The sequence below is a fragment of the Daucus carota genome, chromosome 2 (assembly GCF_001625215.2).
Source record: "Daucus carota subsp. sativus chromosome 2, DH1 v3.0, whole genome shotgun sequence".
Lineage (NCBI taxonomy): Eukaryota > Viridiplantae > Streptophyta > Magnoliopsida > Apiales > Apiaceae > Daucus > Daucus carota.
In genome coordinates, this window is record NC_030382.2 from 37,967,192 (window position 1) to 37,983,885 (window position 16,694).

Consider the following 16,694-nt stretch of genomic DNA (forward strand, 5'->3'; position numbering starts at 1 on the left):
TTCTCTTTTCCTTTTCACAACCTTTTAAATATCTTTATGAAGAAACTCTTGTAACAATCGCCTTTCGCAAACCTCTATGCATTTGTTGTCGACCGATTTATAGCTAATTTGTGAATCGGCGCCTAATATAGCTTAATTTTTCTTATTACATTTACGAAACCTCCGATCCTCCTCACTTTTGTCTAGTTTTATGCGATCTATTTCCGATCTAGTTGTTATACTAATTACAAAGCATCTGAGCGGTGTGACTTTTTTCAGATGCAATCGGTGAGCTCTCATTAAATTAGAATTCATTTATATTTTTTTATCAGTTTTGTTTGGATAGATGCATAGATTTATATTTGGGGTTGATGCTTTTGAGTTTCGATGTAGATCTGACGTTTGTAAAATGGATCTCTTAAATTTTGTCATAAGGATTTAAATTAATAAATTTGTTTAGACAAATTATAATGCTTTTAAAAATGACAAATAAACGTATATTTAGTATACTATCATCTTTGGAGTGTTGCTAGTGACGAGAACTTAGACTTTTATTAACATGTGTTTGCTTTGTATTATATAAGAATAGATAATCAATTTAGTAATCTTTTCATAATTTTTACTTATATTATTAATATTAAATATAAGTTTTATTATTTCGAAAAATAAGTGATCACCACGACACACCAAGTACGTTATCACACACATCTTGTTGGAGTAGGTACAAGAAATTTTAATTACTCCACAAACACATATGAGATATGTTAAATAAAAATTGGCTGATTTAGCTTGTTCCATGAAAGTGCAGATGAGAATTGGAAAAAGCGGCCTCCGAACTGTATGTATTCTTCTTTCTGTGAATCTTTTAGTTTACGGGTTATTAAGTTTAAAATATTGATCACGATTTTGGATCCTTACAAGCAAAGAAGTTGACTGATCTTCATCTAACACATGTCATTGCCAATCGCCAACAGGCCTGTAATTGTTAAAAGGGGAAAAGATATCGTTGAGGTTAAGCCACAGGTACGTGTCTCTCATCTCCCACTTTCCTCTACATTGTATAATAATTTACTTAACTAGCAACACCTGTAATATGTCGGATGTAAGCAAAGGCTTGGTCACAGAAAAGGTAATCTCGACAATGGTTGGTAATGGCAAGGCCCCTGGTTCATCCTCTGCATTGGAGATGATTGGTTAGATGAAGACATGTAGAGTGTATTTGGAAGATTGTTTCATCTGCAGTGGTCCTTGCTGTTCCGGAAATCTTTTTCTGCACTGTAGAGAAAAAGCCTAGCAAAGCCAAGTACTATGTCGACGAAACTTCTGAAGTTCCGAAGCTGCTCTATATTTGTCATGTTCTGATTTTCACTTCCAGCAATCAAAACATTATTTGTATTTTCATAATTGTCACCAGGGTCCGTATCATTGAGCCAACTGGAAAAAACTTCCAATTCAAAGTCAGTGTAATCAATTGGAGGTTGATGCTCACAAGGAAACTTAGAAAAGGGTATTTTGATCTTCTGATGTATGGTTAGGGGACAAAGAAGATTGATAATGATTTTTTGGAGAATCAACTCCGTCAGGAAACACTTCACCTCCATCACCTTGTTTTTCCATTGGTAAGATATGAATCAAAGTGATAAATGAGAAAACTTGTTAATCTGTGTATATGGGGGTTTGTGTGTATTTGAAATCAAGAATTTGAACAAAAGGAGATTATGTAGACCTTTTTGTTAATCTAATCACAGTATTGTAAGAGGGTGAATATGGTGTATGAGATGGGAGCTCCTCCGATGCAACTACTTGTAAAGTGGAGCCTAAGTTACTAGCTATTGATTTTTTTTCATCTAACGATCCATATCTTAAGATGTTATCTTTTCTCGTGTAGTGCTCCTTATCTTATATTACCTTACGTCAGTGTAATACTTCTTATGAATAAAGGTCTACACTGACGTAAGGTAATATAAGACAAGGAGCATTACACGAGAAAAGATAACATCTTAAGATATGGATCGTTAGATTAAAAAAAATTAATGGCTAGTAATTTAGGCTCCACTTTACGAGTAGCGTTGAATCGGAGGAGCTAGCTACCCATCTCATACACCATCTTCACCTTCTTACAATACTGTGATTAGATTAATAAAAAGGTCTACATAATCTCCTTTTGTTCAAATTCTTGATTTCATATACACACAAACCCCCATATATATACACACATTAACAAGTTTTCTCTGTTATCACTTTGATTCATATCTTACCAATGGAAAAACAAGGTGATGGAGGTGAAGTCCTTCCTGACGGAGGTGATTCTCCAAAAAATCATTATCAATCTTCTTTGTCCCCTAACCATACATCAGAAGATCAGATCTGGGAAATACCCTTTTCTGAGTTTCCTTTTGAGCATCAACCTCCAATTGATTACACTGACTTTGAATTGGAAGATTTTTCCAGTTAATTGGCTCAATGATACGGGTCTTGGTGACAATTATGAAAATACAAATAATGTTTTGATTGCTGGAAGTGAAAATCAGAACATGACAAATATGGAGCAGCTTCGGAACTTCAGAAGTTTCGTCGACATAGTACTTGGCTTTGCTAGGCTTTTGCTCTACAGTGCAAAAAGATCCTTGGAGGAGAATCGCGACTGTTGAGAGATCCTTTGCACAATGAACTATGGTAAGAATTTAACCAATGCACGCTTCTCTTCAAAGAATTGTAATATAGATAAAATGTTACGAGAAATAAAATGAACATGCATGCAGAACATTAGTAAATTTAAAGGAGGGTAAAGAGGTAAGGAGGAGGAATATAATGAACCAATATGAGATATCGGAAGAGAGCACCCGTCGTCAATGCTGCGCAGGTATATATGATCAACAAACTTGAGTATCATGGTCAAAAGGGAACTGAATGGATCTGGGTTTTGCAGGAGAGATAGTTCAGGGGTAATAGTTTAATGCAATTGCTGCCCACCATTAGTCAGGGCCGTATTAAAAAAGTTTGAACTAACAAGATAGCATTTCTCCTAACAAGTTATAAGTGCAGGATGTGAACAAGCTAATTATGTTAGTTATTACTTGTAAGGAGGCCCGTTCGAAGCCACGAATTGTGGAACTTACAGTTAAAGAATTTCTAAATTTCTCCCCAGCACCTCCCCCCATAGATTATTATAGTAACAGGGAATAGGGATGTTAAAAACCAAAATCTATTGTATCACATAATATATTACTTTTCGATGCTCTAACTAATAAATTAAATCTCATAAATTGTGTAAGAAAACACTTTTGACCTGTTTCTATTTCAACAGCTTATTTATTGATTTTAGCAAATGTTTTTTCTTTTGAACACTTTTAATGACAATTGTTTTCATGAAAGCGTTTTTCGGTTCGGGAGAGCATTTTTGTGGACAGGGAGGGCACTTTTCTGGGCAACACCGGTCCGGAGGGCACTTTTCCGGGCAGCACTGATCAGGAGAGCACTTTTGCGGACTACACTTTTCAGGAGAGCACTTTTCTGGACAACACATTTCTCGGCAGGAATTATTAACCACACTACCAAAAGGAGCCATAAGCTTTGGCGTAGGGAGGCAACATTCTGGGTACTTAACAGCTAATTTTTCCCGAAGCATCTTGACAGTGTTCTGGATGAAAGTGCTCTGTAGACTGGAAGTGTTAAACACATTATTATTATAGAAACTCTGTATATTCAAGTAAACAACATTATGTACTAGAGAAATTGTTTAGAAATTAAAAATTTAGGAAGAAAATATTTGAAAATATGGAAGATTAATATTACCCCTCCACATGGTCTCCAAGAATTTTACCAACTTCTACCAGAGCTTCTCTCCACTTCTCCACCTTGTCGTTGTGTCTTGCCCTATGCTTTTCAAGCGCAAGGCCGTAATTCCCAAGCTGGTATTTAATATCTCTGATTTCAACCTCATACAAAATCGGTATGACAAAATACTTGGAGTTCTTACTGCGTTCTAAAATGAGGACGAGTTCATCCAGACACCACGTAGAATAAGCATGATTTTGGGAAAATATAATTATGGCGCTCATAGAGTTTCTGATCCCCTCTTTGATCCTTAAATCCACTTCATCTCCGACACAAATATCCGTTTTGTCCATGAAAACTACAAATCCTTGCGCCCTCAAAGCCTCGTACTAGAAGCATGTAAACTTGTTGCGAGTTTCCCCTCTGAAGCTCAAGAAGACATGACAAAATGAGGTTTCTTAGCCATGTTGTCAGCTTCTTTCGAATAATAATTAGGATAGACAGAATAGAAGATTTAACTAGTATAATGAAGATGAAGCAAGTTCGTTCTATAATAAATTGATCTTCTCACAGCAATATTAATTATATTGTAATTTGAACAACAATTAGTCTGATGAAGCTTCCACAAAGTTACCTAACTGCTGTAACCAACCGCGTTATTATATTGTTAGAGTGCAAGATAACTCCTCAAACAGTTTTGTAACAAACAGTTTTGGCCGATTCAAGTGGACTAGTTAAATGGAGCCAGGAGTCAACTATAAAACGTCAAGTCTCCTCAAACAGTTTTGTAACAAAGAAATACTGTAAATGCTAAAATCAACAATGTTTATTTGATGGAGTACAATTGCCAGCACATGAATAAAAAATTTGTAAACTAATAGGATCTCAAACAGGAAATCTAAATATTTTTTTAATTATATTACTTATTATATGTACTCAAACTTTACTGTATAGTTGTATGGTCTGAAAGCATAACAGCAATAATTTTATAAAAAAAAGCTCTATTTGTAACTTGTTGTACACAGCGTTTTTAGCAAGTGCCCTTGTCAGGAGGGTATTCAAGAAACGATTTTTGTTTAAACTAACCATTCTGTATGAGCTATAAATCATTGCTATTGTATTATTGTGTTGTTCAGTGTTATCTTGCAGCTGTTTAGACAATTGTTTGTGTTATGGTCACATAGTTGTATAGGTTTTGAGACGATAATTTATAACATTTACTAGTTATTGGAATATTATTGTCGCAATATCAACTCTTACTTTAACCCAACATCTGTTCACAAGAAAAATTACAATAACAAAGAAAGAATGTCCTTGTTTCTTATGTCACGAGGAGACTTACGTTTGATGGAGGTAGTGGTCCAACAAATTTTTTAACAATTTTAATAATTAATATAAAATTTCATGAAAAATATTCATAAACATTAAAAGGTCATTTCTATAGAGTGCAACAATAAACTATATTGAACTGATTCACTCAGTGCTGACATGCATACATATAAATTGTCAAGTTATTATATATAACATGTAAGTAATACTACTGATAGTCTTAATCACACAATCTATCTAGATCTTCGTCATTATATTTACGGTCATTTATATACAAAATTTAACACTCATATATACAAATCAAAAAAATGTTTGTTGTGTGTGTATGTGTGTGTGTGTCTATAACATTGAGATTGAGGGGTGACAATGACATTGAGTTCAGAAATGTTTGTTGTTGTATATATCGACCTATATATTTTGTGTATACAAATTATATCACTCTTAAAAAGAGCATAGACTTTTCATTTCCACTTACATATCCTTGTAGCCATTGTAATAGTCTATGAATGAATTTAAAAGTACCAATTTTGCCAAAAGTAACTAGATGGGCTAGGGTTTCTTGTCGATGGATCAACAACAGCTGTAGAAGCCCGTTAAGGAATGCCTAAATGTTAAGGCACATCCTTACCACCTATGAAAACAACCCATCAGAATACAGGATAAGTGATCCAAAATCAGGTGTATGAGAAGTTTCCACAAGCTCACCAAACGAGGACTACTCCCACACTACGCAGCAAGACTTCTGTGGTCTTCGTCCACTACTTTCCAATGAGGATGGCCCACTAGAATGCAAAGTAGTGTCTTTAACCTTGTATACGAATCCGGCCCATGTTAATGACCCATAGTGAATTTTGGGTATAACAACTGTTATTAGACTTTTCATAACACAATCTCTTTCTTGCCTTTTCCTCATCATCGGAAACCCTATTTTCCCGATCAACCTCTTCTTCTAAATCCTTTCTAAAAACATTCATTTCATCTTCAAATTCCATTCCGTTACCATGTTTTGATTATAAAAACTATAGCCCAACCACCACCACTACCTTGTAACATCAATAAAATGTTAAGATGTTTTCGATATATTTTTAATTTGCGAATTGGTGCTTGATATATGTCTAATTTTTCTCCTTTAGCTTACAAAACCCTCGAGCCTCCTCACTCTTGTCCAATTTTATCCGATTCATTTCTGATCTACTTGATTGTACTTGTTAAACTAATTACAAAGCATTTGAGAAATTCGACTTTTTCTGATTCGTATCGGTAAGCATTAGAAAATAACTATTTATGTTTTTTATCTATTTGTTTGGATAGATGCAGAGTCACATGTGGGATCGAGCCTTTTGCGATTTAATTACCTCATTGTTATGACTTAGTTTTAATCTTTTTTTATACAGGGTTTTTTATAAAATTAAAATTAGATTTAATGATTGTAAAATTGATCCTCTAGATTTTATATTGAAAAATTTACTTATTATGTTCTCTTTCTTTTTTCGATTCTTGCATCAGTGGAAGTTATTATAAACAATGAAGAAAATGCTCCAGGAAGATTTTTTATGCACAGTTAACCACCTTCTTCTGGTGTCTGAATTTCGGGTAATTTTCTTATTTTTGCTTAATTACTTTCAATACATGTTCTGTTTGGTATTAATACCAAATTTGTTGAATTGATTTTGTTATAATTTGTCATGCGGATTTGAATTAATGAATTTTATTTAAATGAATTCTATTTCTAATGCTTTAAAAATTGGAAAAGAAATATATATTTAGTATAGTATAATTTTTGGAGAGTTTGTAAAGTTTAAGTATGAGAACTTAGACTTTGTTTAACATGTCTTTAATTTTTATTGTGTATATATAGATAATCATTTTGATAATTTTTATAATTTCACTTATATTATTTAAAAAAATAAGTTATGTTATGTGAGCACTGCTTTACACCACATATATTCCCATCCTTTTGTTGTTGAAAGTAACAAGAAAATTGTATATACATATGCTTTCAATTTTCATCTTTTGATCCAGAAACCACCACATCAATCATATTATCTACTCTACTCAAGAAAAATACGGCATATGAACAAACATACATATACATATATATATAGGCCATATATATATATATATATATAAACAACTCCAAACTTGACCGGAAAAATTGATTATGTCATGGCCAAGTGCACAAAAGCACAAAGTAACTTAAAAGCACCTTAAACATTATCAATTCTAAGAATGTGAAAAATGAAATTATACACGATTAGAGGGTAGTTTAAAAATTTCTAGGTGACAGATTATATACAAAAAAGTACACACCACATTTGAATACAAGTCCTTCTCCGCCTAAAAAAAGGGACTTTGTACTCTGACCTTAATCTAACTCTGGATGAAGATCTCCAAAATGAGAAACGAGCTTTACTTGTGTTACTCTTCAATCCCTTGAAAATTTTATGCACATTAACAAAATTATTACCTTATATTGGCAATCCCAAATAGAAAACATAATTGTTACCTGCAAGTTGTGCTAATTAGTTCTGAATTTTTAGGCTAATCTCCATATCTGAGTGGAGCAGTCAGAACTAATCCATCTGACATTATTTCGGAAGTAGAGGCTATGCATTATGCGATCACCATGAATGATTCTCATGATATGGCATATTGGCATATTGGCTTGCAGGTTTGTGCAGAGTATGGAGAGAGCATGTCTTGATCACTATAATGTACTAGCAGGGGTTTCAATTTCAGATTTAAGGCTGCTGACTTGCTGCAATCTCCTTAGGTTTCCGAAAATTGCTTCCCTGAAAGCATAATCCCTAATAATACTCTTTTTTCTCATTCCTCTCATGATGTTATTACTACTTAAAAGATATTCTTTTTTACAAACTTCTTATGTACCTTTTTAGTCGATTCTAAAGTAATCACTTTGTCTTTGCAGGTGGGAAAAACTTTTGATAGGCAACTCAGTTTAGTTGTAGATCTTGAATGGAAGACAACTGTGGAAAGCCCCATATTTTTTCCTCTGCATTGGTGATGACCGATGAGAAGAAGACATGTAAGAGTGTACTTCGAAGATTGTTTAATCAGCGGTAGTCCCTGTTGTTCCGGAAATCTTTTTTTGCACTGTAGAGCAAAAGCCTAGCAAAGCCAAGTACTGTATCGACGAAACTTCTGAAGTTCAGAAGCTGCTCTAGTTTTAGCATAAAAACTCCACTGCCCCTCGAACATTTACTTTCCATTTTTTGATACGCGAACATAAATTTCTTTCAATGTAGAGAATGCAGTGAATGATTTTGGTTCACTCTTGAAGAATATCATTCTGATCCCAAATCTGTGCAAGAATAAATATGGATGTGGAAACCCACACTTCTTACAGGAATGAAATCAAAGATTTGCTCAGATGATGGTGATTTCACAAAGTAAGAATACGATGTAGGCACATAACAGAGTCACAAGTATAAATTTCGTAAGAAAAAACTAGCACATGTCATCATATTGATACATTATTAGGAAAATACAATCAGAATAATGAACAACGCAACTAATTGATAAAAGTGACTAATCAGGGATTCAGAAAGCAAAATCTGATATACTGGATATTATTTCCGGTATTTATCCATGAGATTTTCATATTAAAATTAAAAGTTTATTTGAAGATGTTAAAAAGTGCTTGATTATGAGCTTAATCGGATATATCTGCTTCAACAACATATTAACATGATACTGGCCTATTTTTGCACAAGCTTGAGTTAAACAGCAGGAGCAAAGCACATTTCAAGTTTTCCAAGTTGAAAATGTCATAAATTCAAAAGGTAACCTCGAGTTACTGCCACAACTAGGATCTCGTCAAAGTGATGATCATGCAATTTTCATTCACGAACACGATGTTTTAACATTACCAATATCTACGAAACATTGCATTTGACATGGTAGCTTGAAAGTGGCTCGCAAATCTTTGTGAATAGTAGTGATACATCAGTGATCCGATAAGCTTTTGTTTAACTTCGGCATCATAAAAGCCCTCGACCTCTTCTTCTCCGCACAGGTCCTTCCCATTCACAATCACCATAGGAAACCTTACCTTGTCATTTCCAACCAGATCTTTTAGCTCTCTCAAATACCGTGGCTCAATTGAACAGTTTCTCTCCTCATATACAACATTTCCACTTCTCAAAATCTTTTTTAATGCACCTGCAACATCGGTAACACTAGTAGTTGTGTACAGAATAATCTTGTCTTCAGATGACTCGTGTCTTGACGAGGAGGACGATGAAGAACTGCCTTGTAAAACTGGAACTTGTTGAGTTGGGAGGCGACATTCTGGGAACTTAGCGGCCAATCTTTCTCTAAACAATTTGACGGTGTTTTGGATGAATGTGCTTTGTAATCTGATAGTAGTAACAATCACCACTTGTGTAAGAAAGTAACAAGAGCAGAACATTTTAATGTAGCATGAAACAGAGGATCAGTTGCAGAAAATGGAAGAGAAAAATTACCCCTCTACATGCTCGCCAAATATGTTACTAACTTCTACCAGAGCTTCTCTCCACTTCTCAATCTTGTCATTGTGCCTCGCCTTATGCTTTTCCAGCGCGAGTCCATAATTACCCAACTGGTGCCTAATATCACGTATTTCGACCTCATAAAAAATGGGAAGGATAAAATACCTAGAGTTTCTGTTGCGTTCAAGGATGAGTACAAGTTCATCAAGACACCATGTAGAGTCCGCATAATTTTTGGAGAATACAATTATGGCGCTCATAGAGTTTCTAATCCCCTCCTTAATTGTCAAACTTACTTCGTCTCCAACACGTATATCAGTTTTGTCCATGAAGGCTACAAACCCTTGGGCTCTTAAGGCCTCGTAGAGAAAACATGTGAATTTGTTGCGAGTTTCCCCTCTAAAGCTCAAGAAGACATGACAAAATGAAGCTTCGTTAGCCATGGAGATTTAGCTCATTTACAGTTAAATTATTATAAGGGTTTGAAGATTTGGCTTTCACTTTATAGCTGAACTCCATCATAAGATGCTCAACACAAATCGCCAAATTAGTACAAAATCTTCGCCAACACATTTAAGGAGTACTTTCGTTAATAGAAAAAAATAAACAAGGGCCTGCACAAATGTCCAAAACTAGACATATACCGAACAACAGAATCAGAGGTATGCACAAAGCATACACTACCGATACGTTCTCTCTTGTTCTTCTCACCAAAAGTTTTTCTAAACGAATAGATATGTTCATTTTCTTTCTCCCATTTGCTGCAGACTGCAGTTACCAAACGTGTATGTTAAAAACGCCATAGCAGTGCCAAATTGCCTACATTTTTTGTTACTGATAAAATTATGCAAAAGTTAAGTAATAGAGTGCCAATATCACCTGATTTTTCTCATTCACTCTATTGATTCTTCTATGACCTGTTTGAGAACTTAAGTTTCATTTGAACTTCTGGATACAATCAAAATGACATGTTTGGGTACACAAAAAAAAGTTGGATTTGAATTTAAATTGAGGACATTCAAAAACTAATATAAAACTCATAATTTGAAATGACACCTGATATCATAAAAATTGAAATCCAAAATATGAAATGAAATACATTTTCTCAAAAGCAATCGTAATGAAACTTAGTACTCTAAGTTGTTTCACAAAAGTAAGTCTAAAACATTCCCATCATTCTTGTTTGTTCTTTTGTTTGATTTGGCTTTAGACCCTTTTTTTCCTTTGGTGAACTTTTACTTAGCTAATACATCTTCTGTATGAAATCATACCTCAAGTTTTCTTTTGGGTTTCATTTTAAATTTATAAGCTTTAAAGCTGAGTTACGTTAAAAATCATCAGACTCTTGTTGGGACAGAGCAGCAAAAATGTCATCTGACTTGACCAATTCAGTACCTCATGAATGGCTGAACGTCCTTGGCAAAATTCAGGCTTAGAGTGGAGGTCTGTTGATTCTCCAACAAAGAAGGAAGTATAATGATATTTGGCAGAGAGGGATATCAACAGTTTATTAGAAAATATATTGAACAGTAAACACATGCACTTGCACACAAATTATTTTGTTTGTTAACATGGGATGGCAACGGATTGGATTGGACTGTGTTCTTCGATCTCCAAATCCAAACTCAAATTTTTTAACAAGATCCGGACTCGAAAAAATCTGATAAACCTGAATCCGATCCACCGAATTTCGGATCAAAATTTACCTGAAACTCGAAAATTTGGACTCGAAATCAAAGGCAAGTATGGGAAGATTTCTGTTGAGCCGGGGGCTTCATGTTTGATCATCCATGTCTGCTTAAGTACTCTTATGTTATCGTTTACAACGTCTTGTTTTCACTAAAACAATCAAAAAGAGCTAGACTACTAAGATATACGCAAGTCATAATTCTAGGATATAAAAAAAATTACAATACATGGTTCTTCTATGTATTTTTAAGATTGTCATCAAACTCTCTTGCAAAATGAGAATAAACTTGTCATCAAACTCATCACAATTAATTAAAATAGTTAAATTTAAACCATCTAACAGGTCTAAAATAGAAAATCTTAACTTCTCTCCGGCTCAAAGCCCACCTGCCTCATCCCGGGGTCGGCCAGCTAAGCGAGGCATAACTGATGTTGTCCAATTTGGGCCTCGTGTTATTAGAGTTGTTCTGGACTTCTGGTTGCTTATGTTCTAGCTTCCTCTCCCTCTCATAACCGATATGAGACAACTCCTAACACTAATCACCAACATTAGATGTGGTTGCATAGCCTGAGTTACATTCGAGACAAGTAGTGCTAATTATGGATTAGTATGCTGATTAGGAGAATAGGGAACGTGTTAGCGTTATCCTGCGGGTGTCATTCACACGCAGTCTTTTGGCTCGCATTTGGTATAGTAAAAAACTGAGCAGGAAGCTGTTTGGAAAATCGAAAAACAAATCATTGACGTTAATATTAAAAAACAGTTGGTGGAGCTAGGTTGGTTCTGTCCTAATCTTAATGAAGATCACCACCTTAGTTATTAGTACTAATCTAACTGGAATCGGAATCACTGATTGACTTTGCTGAGCGTTGAGAATTGAGAAGTAAAACCATAGAAAACTAATCAACTGTTATAATATTGGATTCTGGGATCTAGATCAATTTTACAGTACCTATAACTCACAAGTCAACGAGCCCGAGAACCTGCTGTATACAACATGCTCCGATGCCAACAAAATCTTGAGCTTGAACTTGTTCAACGAATCCATGCTTAAGTTGATCGTCACGAATTCCTATTAAAGACTCGGAAACAAATATCATGAAATGTAACATCACATCGTTAGATAAAGAATATTTAGGCCTCCATAAGCACAAGCAAATAATTAATATATACCAATTTGCTAGTACTTTTGGGCCGACCCGTGGTGGGTGGTTGGGTCCATTATGCATTCAGTTGTGAGTTTGGACATCGGGCAGGGGGTGTTTGTACTTTGTAACATCCTACATCTCCCTCCATTCCAAAATAATAGTCGTACTTTGGAACAGATGGAGTATTTTTTATAAAGAAAATCTCAGAGCCAATCTGTTTGAACTCACAGGTCCAGAAATGAAGTAAATATTTCATACACTTGAAAGGAAGATAGGTCCTGCAATATTTGTTTAAGCACCATATAGATAAGTACTTACCAGGCCACCAGCATTATTAAGCTACTTCTCCAATCCAAGCAATACATGCGGATATCTGCAAATCAATCAGTGATGCAACAAGATATCCTCTCACTTAATTTACAGGACTAAAATAACAAGGCTGCTATGTAAGTTAATATGATGAGACCGACATCTTGTTTATTTAATCGACAAATTTGTTTTTATGAAACATAATGTTAACCCTCTTACATTGTTAATGAAATTCCCAGAAAGAAGGTTCCTTTCACACCTAAAATAATCATTTTAACTACATTCACCAGATGCATATATTATAAGTAGCAGTAGTGGTAGTACTGGCCAGGCAGATCAGAGCATTCGCCATTGGACATACGCTAATGGAGAGAGCAGGCTCATCTGAAAATCCAATGGGGAATGTTCAAGAGGCCTATTGCTTAGCTGATTTAGTTGATGAAGCAAATTTAGCGCGTTTCATTTCATTAAGTACAGGCGACACTGCTCAGCCAGACGTTCATTTTTGTCACAATTTCCTTGATTGTGATACCATTAATGGCTGTTTAGTTATTAATCAGTTCGAACCTAGTTTTGGACTTCCATATGATCATGTCGATAACCCCCCTATAACACCATTTTCTGATCCACATTCTCTTTTCAATAATTTGCCCAACAGTTGCAATGAACTGAAAGAAGCAGAAGATGCATGCGAATATTCTTCTGGGACAATGACAACTACAACTACGTCTGCGCCAAAGAGGAGCAAAAAGGGAGACCGGACAAGAACATTAGTTCAAGAACAGAGGAGAAGAAGTCGGATGAAGGACAAGCTGTATGCATTACGTGCTTTAGTTCCCAATATAACCAAGGTAAGGTGCTTAAGTCTTGCATCAGAAAATTGATATTGTTATTAGTCCATATCATCTGAAACTTAATGTGTAAAATGATACATGCAGATGGATAAAGCCTCTATAGTTGGGGATGCTGCACTATATGTTCAAGATTTGCAAAAACAGGCTAAGAAGTTAAAGGCTGAAGTCGCAAGCCTGGAGTCATCACTAACAAGAATGGAGAGACAACAAGGAGGCATAAATGACAATGAAAACAAGATTCGAACTGCAGACTTCTATCCAACAATTAAAATAATATTGCAGGTTATTTCTAATTATTACTCCGCATCATTTTCTAGGACTTTTTAAGCTACGAAAGTCGCATAAAAATGTGTCACATTTCTAAAACTCAACTTTGAATCGAAATGCAGATAAGTGTGTGTCAAGTGGAAGAGAATGGATATTATGTAAGAGTAGTGTCCAACAAAGGTCATGGAGTCGCAGCCTCGCTTTACAAAGCTCTTGATTCGTTATCCACCTTCATTCTTCATTCTTCCAACTTGGCTACTCAAAATGAAACTGATACTTTTCATTTCACATTCAATCTGAACGTAAGTTCCCCCCCTCTATTAAAACATTTTACTCAGCACAATTTACCCTACATGCTCTTTTAAAACTGTGTATGTTGAAAAACCAGGTCAAAGAAGTCGAATCTGACATGAATGCACCAAATATGAAGCTATGGGTAGCTGCGGCATTTCTTAACCAAGGATTTGATTTAAAACAACCTCTGTAGGTCTAGCTCTGGACTCGATATTACAAGTTTGATGCAGGCGTCATGTGCACTGTCGACCATTTGGCCAAGCTTATTAATTTGGCCATCAAACACGTCAGGCCATGCACTATGGGCCTAATTTAGCACAATCTGTGTATGCCATACTCCCTCCGTCCCAGTGAATTGTATACAGTTTCCTTTTTGGGACGTCCCATCAATTGTATACATTCCAAAAGTAGTAAATTTTTATAATATAAAATATCATTACACCAACTACTTTCCTCCACTATCTCTATTCTATAATAATATAAACACTATTACACCCACTACTTTCCTCCACTATCTCAAATCTATTATTAAATATAAATGGGTCCCACCATTATACCTACTTTTCATCTAACTTTACTCATTTTTTACACAATTTCTTGGTCTCCGTGTCCCAGCCATTTGTATACAAATGACTGGGACGGAGGGAGTAACATATTTGGTTGGCTGCTCTACTTTTAAATGTTGCCTACACCTGCTTAATTTGTTAGGCTTGTGTAGTACACCTTATTTGCCAGTTTTATCATATCTGCTTGTAGTAATATGTTGTCAAAAAATTCTGATTCAAGATAAAATAGCCAGCCCCTTTGAATAATATTCACCAACTCAACCAATATTTCTCTTAAATATTAGCACTGTTCCAAGAAAAAAAAAGTTTTCAGATTTCAAGAGTTGCCGAATAGAAGAAGAGGCTTGTGATATCCGTCGTCAGCATTGTTCCTATCGTAAGATGAAAAACAATCAGTATCACCGCTAATTACAAGCACAGTTGCGAGAGTCCCCTACAACAAGAGAAGGGTGTGACATCCCTGGTCCTTCACTAAGATAAACAGTTCAGTACCAATATCTTTCAACACTCGCAAACATACTGTAAAAATTAATTTAACAGCCAAGCAGAACAATTTTCTACATTTGCATAGAAACACAGTGCTTTTGATCCCATTTTTTTATGGCACGAGTTATCAAACATTCTAAATTCTAAACCAAGGAGGAAAAAACATCGTTATGTGACATGGGCGGATCTAGGATTTTATGTCCAATGATGGTGCTGCCACTGAACTCCGCCTGTAACATTCTTCTTAGTTCTTCCACTAAATATTTCCGGACGCAGCTATCTCAAAAACAGGGACGGATCTAAGATTTTAAATTTATGGAGACAAAAAACATGAGCAGAGGGAGTAGGGGAACACACACCTCAACTATGGGCAAAAGCTGTCGTTCCGTAAATTTCAACAAATTAAATATAAATGTTCTATAACATTTACCCGAGACAAGTACTCTCACTACACTTATTATGGCTCCGTCCTTGCCCCAAAATCTAGAGTTTTCAAAATTTTGTTACATATGTAAATAATGTGATGTTCCACAAGTATGTGTGGTCATATTCATATGGAGATCAAAGTATATTCGCAAGTTTTACAATGTTCATTTTGGTAAACAGCACTACAGCAGCATTATTTATATGCTCCTATTCTGTTTAAGTATTTTTAGTAAGTTTTGATTTTATTGATATGAATCATATATCGGAAACAAGATTTCCAAACAGCCCCCAACATCTTGAAGATGAGCCGAGACTTGAAATCACATTATTTTTAGTTCCCTGCCTCGTTAACGCCCAGGGTGATATCCATCTCTTGAAGAATCTGGAATTTAATCAAAAACAGTAACACTTTCAAGTAGCAGCAGTGATGGACAAAAAATTCAAACTCCTTGATTCGGAGTGTTTGAAAATCTGTACGTATGATAAGCTTAGCAGTCTGTCCAAACTAGTAGTATTGTGCATGCCTGGAAACACATGGGTGATGGGCCCAGACGTGACACCCCATTCTGCTTTTGCTATTCCTGGACCCATTTCTATTATTGCCATCTCTCCTTGCTCCATCCTTCGGCCCACCATCCTGTTACCTTTTGTTATATTCACATTTATCTTTTTTCTTTATTTCGTTTCGAATATTACCTAGCACATTCTCCATGTTACGACGTTCGGCATTGATTGATTGCTACGTGAAAAACGAAAACAGCATGCTTGTCACATCTCCGAATTACTTTTAAAATTGTAATATATATTACAAAAATATAATTTAAATAAGTATTATAATATTTTACAGTACAAACGATTTATCAATCCAAACAACAATTCTCGTTCCACCAAACTGGTTTACGTTCATTGTTGCACGCATATTGAGACTTCTGTAGAAGATAGTTTCATAACATTTTTTAATTTTTATTTTTTGAATAAAAATTTACGCGTCAAACTTTTATTCAAGAAAAAGATATTATATAAAACATTATAAAATTATATTTTATGAGAGTCTCAGATGCGTGACAAAAATTAAC

The 16,694-nt window shown here is 35.1% G+C and overlaps 2 protein-coding genes across 2 annotated transcripts; one reads left to right on the forward strand and one right to left on the reverse strand.

Annotated features, from left to right (window-relative positions):
• Nucleotides 1-8,919: 8,919 nt before the first annotated feature.
• Nucleotides 8,920-12,838, reverse strand: LOC108208324 (disease resistance protein RLM3-like). The gene is made up of 2 exons (XM_017378841.2): nt 9,573-12,838; nt 8,920-9,464 (listed from the first exon to the last, which is right to left on the reverse strand). The coding sequence occupies exons 1-2, from the start codon at nt 10,019-10,021 to the stop codon at nt 8,972-8,974; spliced, it is 942 nt and encodes a 313-aa protein (XP_017234330.1). The 5' UTR covers nt 10,022-12,838; the 3' UTR covers nt 8,920-8,971.
• A 125-nt stretch (nt 12,839-12,963) lies between these two features.
• Nucleotides 12,964-14,960, forward strand: LOC108208469 (transcription factor FER-LIKE IRON DEFICIENCY-INDUCED TRANSCRIPTION FACTOR). Its single transcript, XM_017378997.2, has 4 exons — nt 12,964-13,576; nt 13,664-13,861; nt 13,969-14,148; nt 14,235-14,960. Exons 1-4 carry the CDS (start codon nt 13,091-13,093, stop codon nt 14,331-14,333), a joined length of 963 nt encoding a protein of 320 aa, XP_017234486.1. The 5' UTR covers nt 12,964-13,090; the 3' UTR covers nt 14,334-14,960.
• The last annotated feature ends 1,734 nt before the right edge of the window (nt 14,961-16,694 follow it).